The sequence below is a fragment of the Lithobates pipiens genome, unplaced genomic scaffold (genome assembly GCF_037356315.1).
Source record: "Lithobates pipiens isolate NorthernLeopardFrog02 unplaced genomic scaffold, aLitPip1_a1.2 Scaffold_56, whole genome shotgun sequence".
Taxonomy (NCBI): Eukaryota; Metazoa; Chordata; class Amphibia; order Anura; family Ranidae; genus Lithobates; species Lithobates pipiens.
Window position 1 is genome coordinate 4,013,862 of NW_027507878.1, and position 18,207 is coordinate 4,032,068.

Below are 18,207 nucleotides of genomic sequence, written 5' to 3' on the forward strand. Positions count from 1 at the left end.
GGGTGATGGAGGAGGCATTGGGTGATGGAGGAGACATTGGGTGATGGAGGAGGCATTGGGGAACAGAGAAGACATTGGGGATGGAGGACACATCGAGGGGATAGAGCCGACAATGAGGAAATGTAGGAGACATCGGGAGACAGGACATTGGAGGAGAAGAGAAAATATTGGTGGAATGGAGGAAAAATTGGGGGAGCAGAGAAGACATCAGTGGGGCAGAGTAGAGATGGAGTTAGTGGACACAGAAGAACATGGTGGGAGCAGAAAAGACATTGGTGGGCTGGAGAAGATACCAGGGAGGGCAGGAGACTTTGGGGGAGCAGAGATTGAATTGGTGGGATGGAGGAGTGTTTGTGGAAGTGGAGAAGAAGTTGGTGGGACATGGGGAGACATTGGAAGAGCAGCAGTTAATCCAATCATCCCGGTGTTGTGACGTGTCATGGCCGATGTTGATTGTGAATGGAGGTGTGAAAAGTTGTTCTAATTAATGTAATTCAATCTCCGTGGTGCCAAAGAGTCTGAGACAGGTGTTAATTGTTTAAGTTACATGGCCGAAGGTGTAAATTGTTGTCAAATCACCAGAGTGGTGACGCTAAAAATGCATTAGAAGTGGGTGACAGATGGTGTTGACGTGCTCCACCCCTTTCAGAAAGGTTGCCCCAAAACTTCATTTAACTGGATAAAGAGCCTTGTGTCGGCTCTCTGCATCCCCGGCACCCCCTGCCCCCGGCAGGTGTCATAGGGCCTACATTAGCACACGTATACACAGGTTATACACAGGTTTGTTAGTTCACATCTGAGCGAGAGTGTCAAGAGTTGTCAATTTTTTTTAATGCATTGGCCTATTGATGGCAACGCATAAAAGGCTGATCAATGTGCGTTACAAATGCACAAAATAAAGGCATGAAAGGGAGAGAATCCAGAATCAAAATCACATTTTTCTTCTCATTTTGGATAGAGTAAAAAATTCTTAAAACTGAACCCCAGGACAATAAATTCATTGGTCATGTGACTTCTGGAATCTTATTCCAGAACTGTGCAGTAATCCGTGTGAGACTTCCTGTAATAAAGACCGCCCACTTCTGCTCTCTCTCCTTGTGCAGGGGGACTGGTCTTGTCTCCTCCCACTACTTTAGTTTTCTGTAGTGGGTGGAGCCTGCTAGGTCCCTCCCACAGCTCTTCTCTCTCTTCTTGTGCAGGAGGGCTGGTCTTGTCTCCACCCCCCTCCTGCAGTTTTCTGTAATGGGTGGAGCCTGCTAGGCCCCTCCCACAGATCTTTTTTCTCTACTTGTGCAGGGGGACTGGTCTTGTCTCCGCCCCTCCTGTAGTTTTCTGTAATGGGTGGAGCCTGCTAGGCCCCTCCCACAGCTCTTCTCTCTCCTTGTGCAGGGGGGCTGGCCTTGTTTCCGCCCCCCCTCCTGTACTGGGCGGAGTCTGCGATGTACAGATTGAGGCGTGGCTTGGTCTTCTGATCTGTGAGTGTGTTATGGACACAATAAGAACATTTCCCAGCATCCTCCAACTGATTGTTAGGAGAGGAGAGTCATCCTCAGGACTGAGCTTGGAGCTTCACCACCAATCAAATGTTAAGGAGCCGAAGCCTCCGACGTTTAATCTGACCTCAGATCCATTAAATACGATTCCATTTGATTCCATTCTCTGCACTTTCCATTTCTTACTTCTGGAGCTTTGATATGATTTGTAAGCGGGTTAGCCTGGACGTTTGTAACTTATTACTTCTTTATGGATGATAACCGTTCTTTTATTTCCTGAAATGATTTGTGAGCATTAAAGCTGAACTCTGAGCATAAAACATTAAAAAATTATGGAAATGTAATCTTCAGTAGCCACAAATGATAGAAATCGCCTCTGTGTGCACTAAATGCCTTTGCAAACCTAGATATTATATTGTAAAAGTCACAGGGACATTATCACAAAGCCTGTGCAGAGAGCATAGCTGTGGGAGGGACCCAACAGGCTCCACCCACTATAGGCTGCCTGCAGAAAACGACAGGATGGGGGCGGAGCCAAGACCACTCACCCTGCATAAGGAGAAAAAGAGCAGAGCTGTGGGAGGGGCCCAGAATGCCCCACCCACTACGTGAGGGGGCGGAGACAAGACCAATCCTCCTGCACATTCAGAAAATAAAGAAAGCAGAGCTGTGGGAGGGACTCAGCAGACCCCACTCACTACAGGCGGCCTACAGAAAACTACAGGAGGGCATCAGAGACAAGACCAGTCCCCCTGAACAAGGCAAGAGAGCAGAATTGTGGGAGGGGCCCAACAGGTTCCACCCACTACAGGAGGGGGGTGGAGACAAGACCAGTTCCACTGCACAAGGAGAGAGCAGAGCTGTGGGAGGGGCCCAACAGGCTCCACCTACTACAGGAAGGGGTGTAGACAAGACCAGTCCTCCTGCAGAAGGAGAGAGACCAGCGGCGGGCGGTCTTTATTACAGGAAGTCTCACACTGGATGACTGCACAGATCTGCAAGAAATACACAAAGATCACTGCGATTCCAGAAAACACGACCGATGGATTTATTATCCCGGGGCTCAAAATTCCCAACTTTAATTATGTTTAAATGTACAAAAATCAATAATAAAGTTTAATACAAACTTCATCCAGTGTAGGAATTATCTGGGAAATTATGGGAGGTTTCTTTTTTGGAGGACGGGGGGTGGGCGGGGCTTGGGGTTGAGTACCATTGGCAATGCTGGGGGGTGGGTTGGTTATAATATCTGTAAAAAGTGTTAATCTAACAATTATATTTGTAGCTCCTCCCAGCTGGGTGCAGAAGATTAATGACGCCCATATTGCGATAGAAGAAAACATTTTACTGGAATGTAAAGCGAGCGGGCGGCCAAAACCAACATATACCTGGCTGAAGAACGGGCAGCGGCTTCAGAGCAAAGTAAGTACCGGGGGGGGGGGGGGGGGCATCCATTCCATGGACTTTATTGGTTGGCAGTGTCAGGACAAGATCATCCAGAGCCCAGGGCTAAGATGCCTTCATTATGTGCGAGCTTATGAGGAGGAGAGGGATCACAGCCCGCACCTCCTCCCGGCCTCTCCTTGTGGCCTCCAGCACTAAGCTGACAGAAGTAGAGGTCACTACTCCTGTCAGCCTTATAGTAGAAAGAACTTGTGGCGCCCGCTATCCCTACAATACACTCTGCACCAAGGGCAGCCAACCCTTCTGTCCACCCTTTGTCCCCTCCCTGTTGATTGCTCTTACCCAGACCTGCAGATTGCACAGCTAAAGTCTGCACCACCCAGTGGCTAGCACCCGATAACTTTCTTTCCCCAGTGTGATGTCATACATCGTTGCTGGTGGGTGTGTCCATGATGGCCCATGAAGAAGTGCTGAATGTAGAGAAGACAGGGGGAGGGGCAGGGCCCGGTGATTTCCAAGGAACAGGTGTCACTGGGTGGATGGGGGCGGGGGACAACTTTTGCGTCACTATTACAGGAGGGGCTTATAAAACAGATTGCAGTTATTTTTGTTGTGGCCGCAGTTGGGCTAAGTTCACTTTTTTTCCCCTAAATTCCATCTCCCCGATGTACCAATATACCAGGAATGTGCCTCCGCTGCAGAAAAATAAAAGCTTTCTATATTTTTTAGAACAAGGCCCTACCTCAACTCCCCCCAGGGTTAGGGTTTAGGGCTAGGGTTTTCCCTTGAGGGTTGAGGTGAGGACTAGGGTTAGGGATCCTCCTTAAAGGTCAGGAGTCGTAGTGTCAAAGGTCATGACATTTTGATTTCAAGCTCCACCCTCTGCCAAGCCCCACCCCCTCCATCCAGGTGTTTGGAGAAGTGAATTCAACCCTAAGGCCGCGTACACACGGGCGGACTGTTCGCCCAACCTTGTCCGCTGAACAGTGTTTGGGCGGACAGTCCGCCCGTGTGTGGGCTTTCAGCGGACAGTTTCAGCGGACAGTTGGACGGACAAAGTCTTTCGGAAATTCCGAAAAACTGTCCGCTGAAACTGTGTTTGAGCGAACAGTCCGCCCGTGTGTAGGCTACTTTCGAAATGAGCAAACTGTTCCCGCTCGGAAAGTCCGCCCATTTCGAGCGCGTGTACAGGTAGGCGGGGCCCGCGAAAGAGACGTCGCGGGGCTCCACCGCCTGGAATGGGCTTAAAGGGGAACCCCAACGCCGAAAAAAATCGGCGTGGGGGTTCCCCCAAAGTCCACACCAGACCCTTGTCCGAGCACGCTACCCGGCCGGCCAGGAAAGGGGGGCGAGCGAGCGCGCCCCCCCTCCTGAGCCGTACCAGGCCGCGTGCCCTCAACATGGGGGGTGCCTTGGGGAAGGGGGGCCGTGCGGCCCCCCCACCCCAAAGCACCTTGTCCCCATGTTGATGAGGACAAGGGCCTCTTCCCGACAACCCTGGCCGTTGGTTGTCGGGGTCTGCGGGCGGGGGGCTTATCGGAATCCGGGAGCCCCCTTTAAGAAGGGGGCCCCCGGATACCGGCCCCCCACCCTATGTGAATGAGTATGGGGTACAATGTACCCCTACCCATTCACCTGTGAAATAAAGTACAAAAAAAAACACAACACAGGGAAAAAATATTTTATTGCACAGCTCCGGGGGTCTTCCGTCTTCGGGGGTCTTCTCGCCGGACTCCTCCGCTATCTGTGTGTAGCTCTTTTGCTAGCGGAGGAGTCCGGCTTTCTTCCTCCCCGCCGCCGGCCTCTTCTCCCGACTTCGGGGGTCTTGTCCCCCTCTTCGGTTCTTCTGCCGGGCCACCGCGCCTTCTTGTAGCTCTTTTGCAGGCGGTGGCCCGGTCTTCTGTCGCCGCTGCCTTCCGTTCTTCTGTCGCCGCCTTCGGTTCTTCTGCCGGGCCACCGCGCCTTCTTGTAGCTCTTTTACAGGCGGTGGCCCAGTCTTCTGTCGCCGCTGTCGTCGCCGCCGCCGCCGCCGCCTTCCGTTCTTGTTCTTCTTCTTGTTCTTGTTCTTCTTCTCCTGGAGATGTTGACTCGACGAGCTCTCCGGCCGGAATGCCAGGGACACGCTCCGCTGCCACTTATATAGTGACAATGGGGCGGTGTCACATGGTATATGTCACATGGGTTGGTCACATGGTGACCCCGCCCCCTTACGATGTCATAGTCCCCATGTGACATCAACCCATGTGACCAACCCATGTGACATATACCATGTGACACCGCCCCATTGTCACTATATAAGTGGCAGCGGAGCGTGTCCCTGGCATTCCGGCCGGAGAGCTGGTCGAGTCAACATCTCCAGGAGAAGAAGAAGAAGAACAAGAAGAAGAACAAGAACGGAAGGCGACGACAGCGGCGACAGAAGACCGGGCCACCGCCTGTAAAAGAGCTACAAGAAGGCGCGGTGGCCCGGCAGAAGAACGGAAGGCGGCGACAGAAGAACGGAAGGCAGCGGCGACAGAAGACCGGGCCACCGCCTGCAAAAGAGCTACAAGAAGGCGCGGTGGCCCGGCAGAAGAACCGAAGAGGGGGACAAGACCCCCGAAGTCGGGAGAAGAGGCCGGCGGCGGGGAGGAAGAAAGCCGGACTCCTCCGCTAGCAAAAGAGCTACACACAGATAGCGGAGGAGTCCGGCGAGAAGACCCCCGAAGACGGAAGACCCCCGGAGCTGTGCAATAAAATATTTTTTCCCTGTGTTGTGTTTTTTTTTGTACTTTATTTCACAGGTGAATGGGTAGGGGTACATTGTACCCCATACTCATTCACATAGGGTGGGGGGCCGGTATCCGGGGGCTCCCGGATTCCGATAAGCCCCCCGCCCGCAGACCCCGACAACCAACGGCCAGGGTTGTCGGGAAGAGGCCCTTGTCCTCATCAACATGGGGACAAGGTGCTTTGGGGTGGGGGGGCCGCGCGGCCCCCCCTTCCCCAAGGCACCCCCCATGTTGAGGGCACGCGGCCTGGTACGGCTCAGAAGGGGGGGCGCGCTCGCTCGCCCCCCTTTCCTGGCCGGCCGGGTAGCGTGCTCGGACAAGGGTCTGGTGTGGACTTTGGGGGAACCCCCACGCCGATTTTTTTCGGCGTTGGGGTTCCCCTTTAAGCCCATTCCAGGCGGCGGAGCCCGCGACGTCTCCTTCGCGGGCCCCGCCTACCTGTACACGCGCTCGAAATGGGCGGATTTGCCTCCTCCTTACGTGGGCGAGTCCGTTCATTTCAAAAGTTGAGCGAACTGTTTGGCAAACAGTTCGCTGAAACAGTCCGCTCGTGTGTGGGCAAGTCCGCTCATGCAAATTTTGAGCGGACTGTTTGCCGAAACTGTTTGACGAACAAGGTTGGGCAAACAGTCCGCGCGTGTGTACGCGGCCTTACCCTAACTCCTAACATTGACCTTCAAGGGAAAATCCTAACCCTAACCCTAACCTTGCACTACATCAGGGATGTTGAACCTGCAGCCCCAGAGAGTTTAGCATGCGGCCCAGGCCCTTTTAGAGAGACTCTGGAGATTCCATCTGTGTCACAGAGAGCTCCACTTTAAACCTGATAACCTTCATATTGGTTTAATTCCAAATTATTTTTTTAATGAATTTTGACAAATTAGTTAATTGGGAAATATCCGAATTAACAAAAACACGTTTAATGAATTTTTTTCGAATATTCGTAAATTCAGAAATTCAGAAATTCGAAGTTCGGAAATTCGCTATTCATAAACCCCAAAATTCTAAAATACTAACTAATAATAATAACTATTAAATTCTAGGTATTGGAATTTCCTTTCAAATCTGGTTGTTAGTGAACGTAATGAATACGAATTTATCCGAAATAACGAATGTAGCATCTAAACGAATGGAATGTAACAAATGAATCATAATAAATAACAATAATAATAAAAATTTATTATTATTATTTATTATTCATTCTTTGTTTAGATGCGGCATTCGTTATTTCGGATAATTCATATTTGTTACATTCACGAACAGCCAAATTTGAAAGGAAATTCCAATACCTATAATTTAATAGTTAGTTATTATTATTATTATTGTTTTGACTTTTTTGGATTTTCTTTCTTATTTTCGAATTTACAAATTTACAAATTGGGATCATAACACATGACCCGAAAAAATAAAAAATAAACAAATGAAAGAAACAAATTTTGCACATATCTAGTCGGGGTGTTTAAAATGTAATGAATAATTTTGCTGGTCTCTCTCTTGGTTTCCCATTTTTTACGCGTTTTGTGTCTCTCCAATGTTTTTCCCGTTGGTCGCTCCATGTTTTTTGTTTTCTGCCCCCCCCCTCCTCTGTTGCAGTTTTCTCTCTCTCTCTGACGCCGTCCTCTGTTCTCCTCCCCAGGGACGCCTCCAGATTGAACACGGCAGCCTGACCATCGCCTCCGTGAACAGCTCAGACTCCGGAATGTACCAGTGCCTGGCCGAAAATAAACACGGAACCATTTATTCCAGCGCCGAGCTGAGGGTGATCGGTGAGGCTGAATTTATATCTCATCAGGGATGTCCTTGGAGTTTCTCCAGCCTGGGCTGCTAAAGAGGAAAGTCTCCTTTGTTGGCGGGGGAGGGGGGGGGGGCGAGTTCTGGCAGGTCCGCTGTCTGCGGTTATCCGGCATCATCGGATCAGACAACAGAGAAAAGTTCAGAAGAAACGTTTCTGCAGCTCCAGAACTGTTAAATTGTATCTTTAGCCTCATTTTATTTTGGATGGATATTGTAGGAAACGGGTAAAGCGCCGGGCAGGTTCTTTTTTTCTGCTGTCGGGGTATCATTAGGGAGATTTTGCTTTACTTCCTGTCACAGAGGCACAGCAGGAAGTCAGAGGGGGTCTCCTAATGTCCCTCTTTTAGGCCGTTTTCCAGTTTCCTTGGAAGATTTCCCCGCTATTCCCGTTCAGGTGACTCTAAAATGTGGGATTTCTCCTTTATTTCTATCTCAGTGGGAAAAGATGAATAGGGAGGCGACTCTCCCCAGCCGGGACACAGGAGTAAATATATGACAAAGGATCTAACCCAGGGGTCTCAAACTGGCGGCCCTCCAGCTCTTGCGAAACTACAAGTCCACCGAGGCATTGCAAGCAGGGGCGGCCCGTCCATTAGGGGCACCCAGGTGCGGCCCCCTCACTCCAGCCCCCCATATGAATTTGAGACCCCCGTGATCTAAAGCTTCACTTCTCTATAAAAAAAAGAGTTGCCTATATATACACCTTAGGAGGCAAGGTTTCATGACCACGCCCTGTTTAGTAATGTCAGAATGAGTTGACTTTTTTTAAAGGCACATAAGGCTTTTATGTGGTACAAGGTTAAAAAAATAAAATAAAATTATAGTCTGACAAATGCGCAACAATGTAAAAAAAAGTTTTTAACTCTGTTTTTCAATGTAATATTTTATCTTTTTTTTTATATATAATGTTATTGTATTTGTCAGTTACACATTTAAATAGAAGGCACTGCAGACTTCACTGCAGCCTGAAGGTGGCAGTGTTGTGACCACATGTATATTAAAGCAATAGTAGGGTTGCACCAATACAGATATATTGTATGGACTCAAATCGCACCGCAGAGGTGTCGGTAAAAAACGGTATTGGTGCATCCCTAATCAATAACATGAACAAGCAAACAGGGCTGGACTGGGACAGAAATTTGGCCCTGGACTTCATCCAGACCGGCCCACTTACATTTTGAGTATCCCATCAGCACTCCCTTACATCAGAGTGTCCCATCACCAGCCCCCTTACATCAGAGTGTCCCATGAGCAGCCCCCTTACATCAGAGTGTCCCATCAACACCCCCTTACGTCAGAGTGTCCCATGAGCAGCCCTCTTACATCAGAGTGTCCCATGAGCAGTCCCTTACATCAGAGTGTCCCATCAACACCCCCTTACATCAGAGTGTCCCATGAGCAGCCCCCTTACATCAGAGTGTCCCATGAGCAGCCCCCTTACATCAGAGTGTCCCATGAGCACCCCCTTACATCAGAGTGTCCCATCAGCACCCTCTTACATCAGAGTGTCCCATGAGCAGGCCCCTTACATCAGAGTGTCCCATGAGCACCCCCTTACATCAGTGTCTCCCATGAACAGCCCCCTTACATCAGTGTCTCCCATGAGCAGCCCCCTTACATCAGAGTGTCCCATCACCAGCCCCTTACATCAGAGTGGCCCATCACCAGCCCCTTACATCAGAGTGGCCCATCACCAGCCCCTTACATCAGAGTGTCCCATCAACACCCCCTTACGTCAGAGTGTCCCATGAGCAGCCCTCTTACATCAGAGTGTCCCATGAGCAGTCCCTTACATCAGAGTGTCCCATCAACACCCCCTTACATCAGAGTGTCCCATGAGCAGCCCCCTTACATCAGAGTGTCCCATGAGCAGCCCCCTTACATCAGAGTGTCCCATCAACACCCCCTTACATCAGAGTGTCCCATGAGCAGCCCCCTTACATCAGAGTGTCCCATGAGCAGCCCCCTTACATCAGAGTGTCCCATGAGCACCCCCTTACATCAGAGTGTCCCATGAGCACTCCCTTACATCAGAGTGTCCCATGAGCAGCCCCCTTACATCAGAGTGTCCCATCAGCACCCTCTTACATCAGAGTGTCCCATGAGCAGGCCCCTTACATCAGAGTGTCCCATGAGCACCCCCTTACATCAGTGTCTCCCATGAACAGCCCCCTTACATCAGTGTCTCCCATGAGCAGCCCCCTTACATCAGAGTGTCCCATCACCAGCCCCTTACATCAGAGTGGCCCATCACCAGCCCCTTACATCAGAGTGGCCCATCATTAGCCCCTTACATCAGAGTGTCCCATCACCAGCCCCTTACATCAGAGTGTCCCATCACCAGCCCCTTACATCAGAGTGGCCCATCACCAGCCCCTTACATCAGAGTGTCCCATCACCAGCCCCCTTACATCAGAGTGTCCCATGAGCACTCCCTTACATTAGAGTGTCCCATCAGCACCCTCTTACATCAGAGTGTCCCATCACCAGCCCCTTACATCAGAGTGGCCCATCACCAGCCCCCTTACATCAGAGTGTCCCATCATTAGCCCCTTACATCAGAGTGTCCCATCACCACCCCCTTACATCAGAGTGTCCCATGAGCACCCCCTTACAACAGAGTGTCCCATCACCAGCCCCATACATCAGAGTGGCCCATCACCAGCCCCCTTACATCAGAGTGTCCCATCACCAGCCCCCTTACATCAGAGTGTCCCATCACCAGCCCCATACATCAGAGTGGCCCATCACCAGCCCCCTTACATCAGAGTGTCCCATCATTAGCCCCTTACATCAGAGTGTCCCATCACCAGCCCCCTTACATCAGAGTGTCCCATCACCAGCCCCTTACATCAGAGTGTCCCATCACCAGCCCCTTACATCAGAGTGTCCCATCAGCGCCCCCTTACATCAGAGTGTCCCATCACCAGCCCCTTACATCAGAGTGTCCCATCACCACCCCCTTACATCAGAGTGTCCCATCACCAGCCCCTTACATCAGAGTGTCCCATCACCAGCCCCTTACATCAGAGTGTCCCATCAGCACCCCCTTACATCAGAGTGTCCCATCACCAGCCCCCTTACATCAGAGTGTCCCATGAACAGCCCTCTTACATCAGAGTGTCCCATCACCAGCCCCTTACATCAGAGTGTCCCATCACCAGCCCCTTACATCAGAGTGTCCCATCACCAGCCCCTTACATCAGAGTGTCCCATCACCAGCCCCTTACATCAGTGTCTCCCATGAACAGCCCCCTTACATCAGAGTGTCCCATCACCAGCCCCTTACATCAGAGTGTCCCATTACCAGCCCCCTTACATCAGAGTGTCCCATCACCAGCCCCTTACATCAGAGTGTCCCATCACCAGCCCCTTACATCAGAGTGTCCCATTACCAGCCCCCTTACATCAGAGTGTCCCATCACCAGCCCCTTACATCAGAGTGGCCCATCATCAGCCCCTTACATCAGAGTGGCCCATCATCAGCCCCTTACATCAGAGTGTCCCATCACCAGCCCCTTACATCAGAGTGTCCCATCACCACCCCCTTACATCAGAGTGTCCCATCACCAGCCCCTTACATCAGAGTGTCCCATCACCAGCCCCTTACATCAGAGTGTCCCATCAGCACCCCCTTACATCAGAGTGTCCCATCACCAGCCCCCTTACATCAGAGTGTCCCATGAACAGCCCCCTTACATCAGAGTGTCCCATCACCAGCCCCTTACATCAGAGTGTCCCATCACCAGCCCCTTACATCAGAGTGTCCCATCACCAGCCCCTTACATCAGTGTCTCCCATGAACAGCCCCCTTACATCAGAGTGTCCCATCACCAGCCCCTTACATCAGAGTGTCCCATTACCAGCCCCCTTACATCAGAGTGTCCCATCACCAGCCCCTTACATCAGAGTGGCCCATCATCAGCCCCTTACATCAGAGTGTCCCATCACCAGCCCCTTACATCAGAGTGTCCCATCACCAGCCCCTTACATCAGAGTGGCCCATCATCAGCCCCTTACATCAGAGTGGCCCATCATCAGCCCCCTTACATCAGAGTGTCCCATCACCAGCCCCCTTACATCAGAGTGGCCCATCACCAGCCCCTTACATCAGAGTGGCCCATCATCAGCCCCCTTACATCAGAGTGTCCCATCACCAGCCCCCTTACATCAGAGTGGCCCATCACCAGCCCCTTACATCAGAGTGGCCCATCACCAGCCCCCTTACATCAGAGTGTCCCATCACCACCCCCTTACATCAGAGTGTCCCATCACCAGCCCCTTACATCAGAGTGTCCCATCACCAGCCCCCTTATATCAGAGTGGCCCACTGAGCCATCGGCCCACCGGGAAACTCCCGGTAGTCCCAATGGCCAGTACATGCCTGCAAGCAAATCAATCTGGAGAGGATGTCATAAAACAGACCGGAAGAGAAAAAGTCCTGCTTGAAAAGTGATTTTTTTTTAGCTCCTGAAATGCGTTAGTTTTACCTTATGACTTCCCATGGTGAATAATAAATGTTTACTGGACTTACCTTTGTGGTTATTCTTTATCATAGACTCTTTGGGGGGAGGAGGGGAGGAGGAGACAGTCTGATGAGTAGTTTATTGTCCTCTCGGTAGAGCCGGGCCAACTGAAAATACCCATTTGTGGCGGATAAAGTATAAATAGAAGGTTTCATGTCTTAAATGAAAGTGACTGGCGAGTTGGTGGTGACTTTAAACCAGTTTAAATCTCTAACCATTTTTTTCCCTCTGGTAGCGGTCGGCCCCGACTTCTCCGGCGCCTTCGTCAGAAGAGTGACCCTGGGAAAAGTGGGAGGATTCGTCCTCATTGAGTGCAAACCCCGAGCATCCCCGAAACCGGCCATCACGTGGAGGAGGGGGCGGGACCTGGTGAGGCCGAACACCCGGTGAGTGCGCGAATAAAACTTCATAAAAGAATGGACTCATTCCATCATTCAAGAAGGTTCACATGGCCAGTGGGCGGCTGGTGCTCAAAATGTTTAGGGGGCTCAAAGAAACTGAAAAATTCAGAAAAAAAACATCAAATGCAGCCACTGTGCCATCAAACGCAGCCACTGTGCTCATCAAACGCAGCCACTGTGCCCATCAAACCCAGCCACTGTGCCCATCAAACGCAGCCACTGTGCCCATCAAATGCAGCCACTGTGCCCATCAAACGCAGCCACTGTGCCCATCAAACGCAGCCACTGTGCCCATCAAATGCAGCCACTGTGCCATCAATCGCAGCCATTGTGCCCATCAAACGCAGCCACTGTGCCCATCAAACGCAGCCACTGTGCCCATCAAATGCAGCCACTGTGCCCATCAAACGCAGCCACTGTGCCCATCAAATACAGCCACTGTGCCCATCAAATGCAGCCACTGTGCCCATCAAATGCAGCCACTGTGCCATCAATCGCAGCCATTGTGCCCATCAAACGTAGCCACTGTGCTCATCAAATGCCGCCACTGTGCCTATCAATTGCAGCCATTGTGCCCATCAAACACTGGCACTGTGCCATCGAATGCTGTCACTGTGACCCCCCCCCCGCTCGCCGTTTGCTCGGCACTTACCCTGTCTCAGTGGGGCAGTGGGTGACAGCATCAAGCGGTGTCCTCCATTCATCTCCTCCTGATAGGCATCCAATCACAGCCCTGTTGTTTCAGCCAATCAGATGATGGGTAACAGACCCAAGCACCTGATTGGCGGAGAGGTGGTTCAGTGTTGGGGAAAGCGAATATTCACACCTGGTTAAACCTGGGTCACCTTTTTTGATGCTTGTTAGAGCCTATGGTTCTAATCAGGGGCTTTTAAAAAAAAACTCCCCCGCTGTAATTCAGGTGCCCAGCACCCTAGAAGGGGGCCAGGCACCTGAATAGGGGGAGGCAGCAGCGGCCATGGCTATGCATGAATCTATCCATTGGTCAGAGGGGGGGGGGTGGCTGGAGAGAGAGGGCGGTGCCCGTGCGCCCTTATGGGCAGGCTGCCACTGATCATAACTAAATGACCCGGAGATTCGTGGAGGGACCACATTCTACCAGCGGGGGGGGCTGCAGTTCCTCACTCTGGCTGTAGTGCTCCGGCCTCCCCACTGTCAGTAATCTGGGGATCTGGGAACCCCGGCGTGGGATGTAGGGGGAGGATTCCCAAACACGACCACTGAAGTCCCCTCGCTGTCTCTCATATACAGGAAGGCCGAAGTAAGAACTTTCTTATGGCCACCATTTACTCCAATATACCCCAGGAGAGGGTCATTAGGGAGGAGCCTGGGTTCAGTCTGATCCTGGGCATTACCTGTCATTGCTGGGCCAATGAGCTGCAAGTCGGAGGTTCCCAACCCCACCCACTGGTCATATACAAAGGGGCGGAAATGTTTGTGCCATTAGTGACCTAATATTCAGGTGACCGGATCCAAGTCCCACTCCAAGCTCACCACTACTGGTGATAAAGGACAGCGAAAAAGACTTTCCTTTCCTTTTCCTTCCTGTTATTTCTTTTTCCTTTCCCTTCCCTTCCTTTTCCTTCTTTTCCCTCCCTCTGTTCCTTTCTTCCTTCCTTCCCCCCCTCCCTTCCTCCTTTCCTTTCCTTCAATCCCTTTCCTTTTCCTTCCTTCCTCCCTCCCTTCCTGTCCTTTCCTTTCCTTTCCTTCAATCCCTTTCCTTTTCCTCCCTTTCTTTCCTTTTCCTTCCTGTTATTTCCTTTCCCTTCCTTCCTTCCTTCCTTCCTTCCTTCCTTCCTTCCTTCCTTCCTTCCTTCCTCCTTTCCTGTCCTTTCCTTAATTTCCCTTCCTTCAATCCCTTTCCTTTTCCTTACCTCCTTCTCTCCTTTTCTTTCCTTTCTTCCTTCCTATCCTTTCATTTCCTTTCCCTTCCCTCACAATCTGACTAATGTGTTTATTTTTCTATGCCTGTCAGCTCCATCTAGTGGCCATAATGGAGTATTTTTCTGAAATACCTCAATCAGGAAAATATGGCATTACAGCCACTTGATGGCGCTGACGGGCATAGAAAATAAACATAATATAAAATGGGGGGAATTGTTTGGGACTTTAAATGAGGTATGTGGTCAAACAAGTGCACACCCCCATCCCTAGTCATTGTTAGGGGAAAGGGGATTTGGGACTTTGGGTGAGACGTGTATTGGGACAAAAATAGATATAAATAGATGAACTGCACAATAAAGAGGAAATGTATTCATATGAATGGACACAGCACACGGGACATGGGACACGACACACGGGACACAGGACATGTCACATGGGACACGGGATACAGGACATGTCACATGGGACACAGGACACGGCACACGGGACACGGGATACAGGACATGTCACATGGGACACAGGACATGGCACACGGGACACGGGATACAGGACATGTCACATGGGACACAGGACATGGCACACGGGACACGGGATACAGGACATGTTACATGGGACACAGGACATGGGACACGGGATACAGGACATGTCACATGGGACACAGGACATGGCACACGGGACACAGGATACAGGACACAGGACACGGGAAACGGCACACGGGACACGGCAGATATGACGAGTTGAGGGGCATTTATAAGACATGAAACAAAAATTCCATTATTGCACATGATACATAAAATCAAAAAACAGAGCATGATGAATAAAAAAACTGCATTTAAAGTCTCAACGCGTTTCGTAGATGAAGTTCCACTTCTTCAGAAGGAAGTGCAGAGCGCGTATCTTTGGAAAAGAAGCATATTAGAAACATTCCGGGGCTATTTGTGACGGCTGTGCAAATGCTGAGCTATTTTTCTTTTATAAAGGGACCTCTGTATATTATAAACAATCGCCGAGTTTTGGATAAAACCTTTGTTACATCCCACGTTACATCTCAGCACTGCTTGTCTCTGGCAGCCTCTTTGCAGCCACTTCCTGTCTATGTGCACTCCATCGATGGCGGCATTTCTCAGGGTGAGTTTCCTGATGGTGATAACCGTGGACCATGGTAGGTTCCATCGGAGGCCCATGTGACGCGGTGACAACGCAGGAGAACAGGAAAGGAGGACAGGCTGTGTCACCCCACAACAGGAAGTGTCTGAGCGATCGTCTCCATCGGAGGTACATGTGACGTGGTGACAACGCAGAATCTCATTTGGGGGACAGAGATAGAGTGTTGTCACCCCATAACAGGAAGTGCCTGATCAAAGGCCTTCATGGCGGGATCATCTGGAAGGATTAATATAAAAGGTGCAGATATTAAACATAGAATAACGATAAAGTTATACTGTGTCTGATTTTGGTGATTTGGTTCCCATCATTTCTATTGGTCGGCTCTCTTATCATTCCATGTGTGGATGTGTAGTCCGGCCTCCAATCATTGCGGTTCATGGAGAGTAGAGAGGCCGGCCGCTCCGCTCTCATCTTCTCATTAGATTGTCACCCTCGCGGTTCCACCTCACACGGCTCCCGCCAGGAAGCACAACAAACGCTGCGCCGTCGCCTTTCATCTCGCCTCCCGCCATCTCTTCATCGCGCCGTCTTTGAAGAGTCAATATTCATCTCGCCGCTTTCTTTTATATATTTCTCACTTTCTCCCCGAACCCTGAGTGCAGCGGGGGAGGGGGGGGACACCAAAGAGATGTCTCCTCTCCGTCCGTCTCTCATCTCTGCTGCAGAATCCCGACTGATCTTCCGTCTGTGCAACCGTCCAATGAGAAATCCGAACCCCCTCCCCCCCCCCCCCCAGCCTTCAGCTGTACCGGCTCCTCTCCTGGACTGAAATGACTTATTCTGATTTCACCGCACACTGTGAGCTTCTCACCATGTGCATTAGAAGCTGCAGCAAGTCAGATAGAGCCCCACCCCATTTCCTGGCTGGAGGACGTCCAGCATCATCTAGCTCTTTCCTTCCCAGCCTGACAGCCCCTGGCCCTGCCCCTTTCATTCATTGGATTTCAGTTCTTTCAATATTGAAAGCTCAGCATGTGGGCGTTACCCATGCAAATACAGCCTGCCTAGGAACGCCCACTTCTCCAGACTGACACCCGCCCATTAAATAATTGTCATATTCACATAACTCCTCCCAAGAGGTACTTACATTGTATACAGGCCACGCCCCTCTCCCTTTATTTCTCTCTCTCTCTTTCTCTTTATTTTTTTTTCTTTCTTTCCTTCTTTTTTTCATTCTCTCTCTCTTTTTTCTTTCTTTCTGCCTCCCCCTCCCTCTGTCACTCCTCTCTTTCTCCTCTTTCTGTGCTCCTGTTATCTATTTAACTCTCTCTATCTCTCTCTCTCTAACCTCGGGCTCCTCTTTGTATTCCAGGGTCTCGGTCTTGGATGACGGAAGTCTGAAGATCGCCAACCTCACCAAAGCGGATGCCGGTAGCTACACCTGTACAGCCAGCAATCACTTTGGCACGGCCAGCAGCACCGGCACCCTGGTGGTGAAAGGTAAGTGGTCAGACCATTCCCCCGACTCTCGGAATCGTCCTCATCCACACTGTGGAAGGGTTGTATGAATAGATCTTTAGGGAGTCGGGGCCCCTGGATTTCAGGGAGTTGGGGGCCCTGGATTTCAGGGAGTTGGGGCCCCTGGATTTCAGGAAGTCGGGGGCCCCACATTTCAGGGAGTCGGAGACCCCAGATTTCAGGGAGTCTGGGCCCCTGGATTTCAGGGAGTCGGGGGCCCCACATTTCAGGGAGTTGGGGGCCCTGGATTTCAGGGAGTCGGGGGCCCCACATTTCAGGGAGTCGGAGACCCCGGATTTCAGGGAGTCTGGATTTTAGGCGCTCCTCGGATCCTCGGTATGACGGGAAGCATCTTCTCTGACCCTCCTATGAACTGTCCTGGATGCCCCTGCAGATTAGAGATGTAATCCAAGGAACGGAGATCTCGGCGCCTCCATCTGATCCTATTGGTGATGAGAAGGATTTGCCGCGACTCCCTTCACACCGGGATATCGTTTTCGGTAATGCCGGAGGAAGATTTGTGATTTAAGTCATTACTGAGTGCAAGACGGTCTACTTAGAGGAACCTTCCCTGGAAGCATTATGAAGGCCGCCATCACTGACCTCGTTCGGGAAGGCTAATGCCCTGGCTATAATGCCGACCCTCCGACTTCAGGACTTACCTAGTCACTGACCCGCAGCAAGAAACTCGGAGTACTCCTGGTGGGTCAATGTCTTGAAATGCCTTTCGATTTCAGAAAACCTTCATCGTTTAACATTGAAAATCAGTCCTTGGGATCCAAGATAGGCTGAAATGATGTCATCAGTCTGCTGCAGGCAGGAAAAAAGCATTTCCTCAGTCTCCCCTCCCCCAGAAATCAGACTACAACACTGTAACTTTGTAGGGGGAGGGGGGAGCCTAGAAATGAGACATTATAATGTAACTTTGTATCATTTGTGAACACAACCAAGAACTGCACAGGATGGACATGACTGATGATATCTCTGAGCCAACCTCTCAGTCCAGAAAGTAGATGTGACCCCGGATGATGCCTGAAACAAGATGGCGCCATCCTTCTGGAGAGCAAAGTAGATGAAGGCATTGTCAGAGGGGGTCCTGTGACCTCTGTGTAGTGCTGAACCCCCCCCCCCTCCCCCAAGGGGCCGCTGGGTTTGCCCAAAGTCTTTCTCTAATTGAGGCTCCACAGACCCTGGCTGACCCTGGCATGAATAGGGGAGGGATGGGGAGGAGCTACTTCTCTGACACATCCTGAGCTTTAAGCTTGAGCTATTGAGCTCTGTAGGCAAGAGA

At 50.9% G+C, this 18,207-nt stretch overlaps 1 protein-coding gene across 6 annotated transcripts in view; it reads left to right on the plus strand.

Moving 5' to 3' along the window:
* The window catches only part of LOC143958045 (contactin-4-like), a 321,112-nt gene that overhangs the window by 257,851 nt on the left and 45,054 nt on the right, over positions 1-18,207 (plus strand). For all 6 annotated transcript variants that reach the window (XM_077467492.1, XM_077467495.1, XM_077467494.1 and 3 more), the window contains exons 9-12: positions 2,779-2,915; positions 7,305-7,434; positions 12,224-12,374; positions 16,771-16,898. In XM_077467492.1, the coding sequence (XP_077323618.1) occupies positions 2,779-2,915; positions 7,305-7,434; positions 12,224-12,374; positions 16,771-16,898 (546 nt within the window). The remainder of the gene's footprint in view (positions 1-2,778; positions 2,916-7,304; positions 7,435-12,223; positions 12,375-16,770; positions 16,899-18,207) is intronic.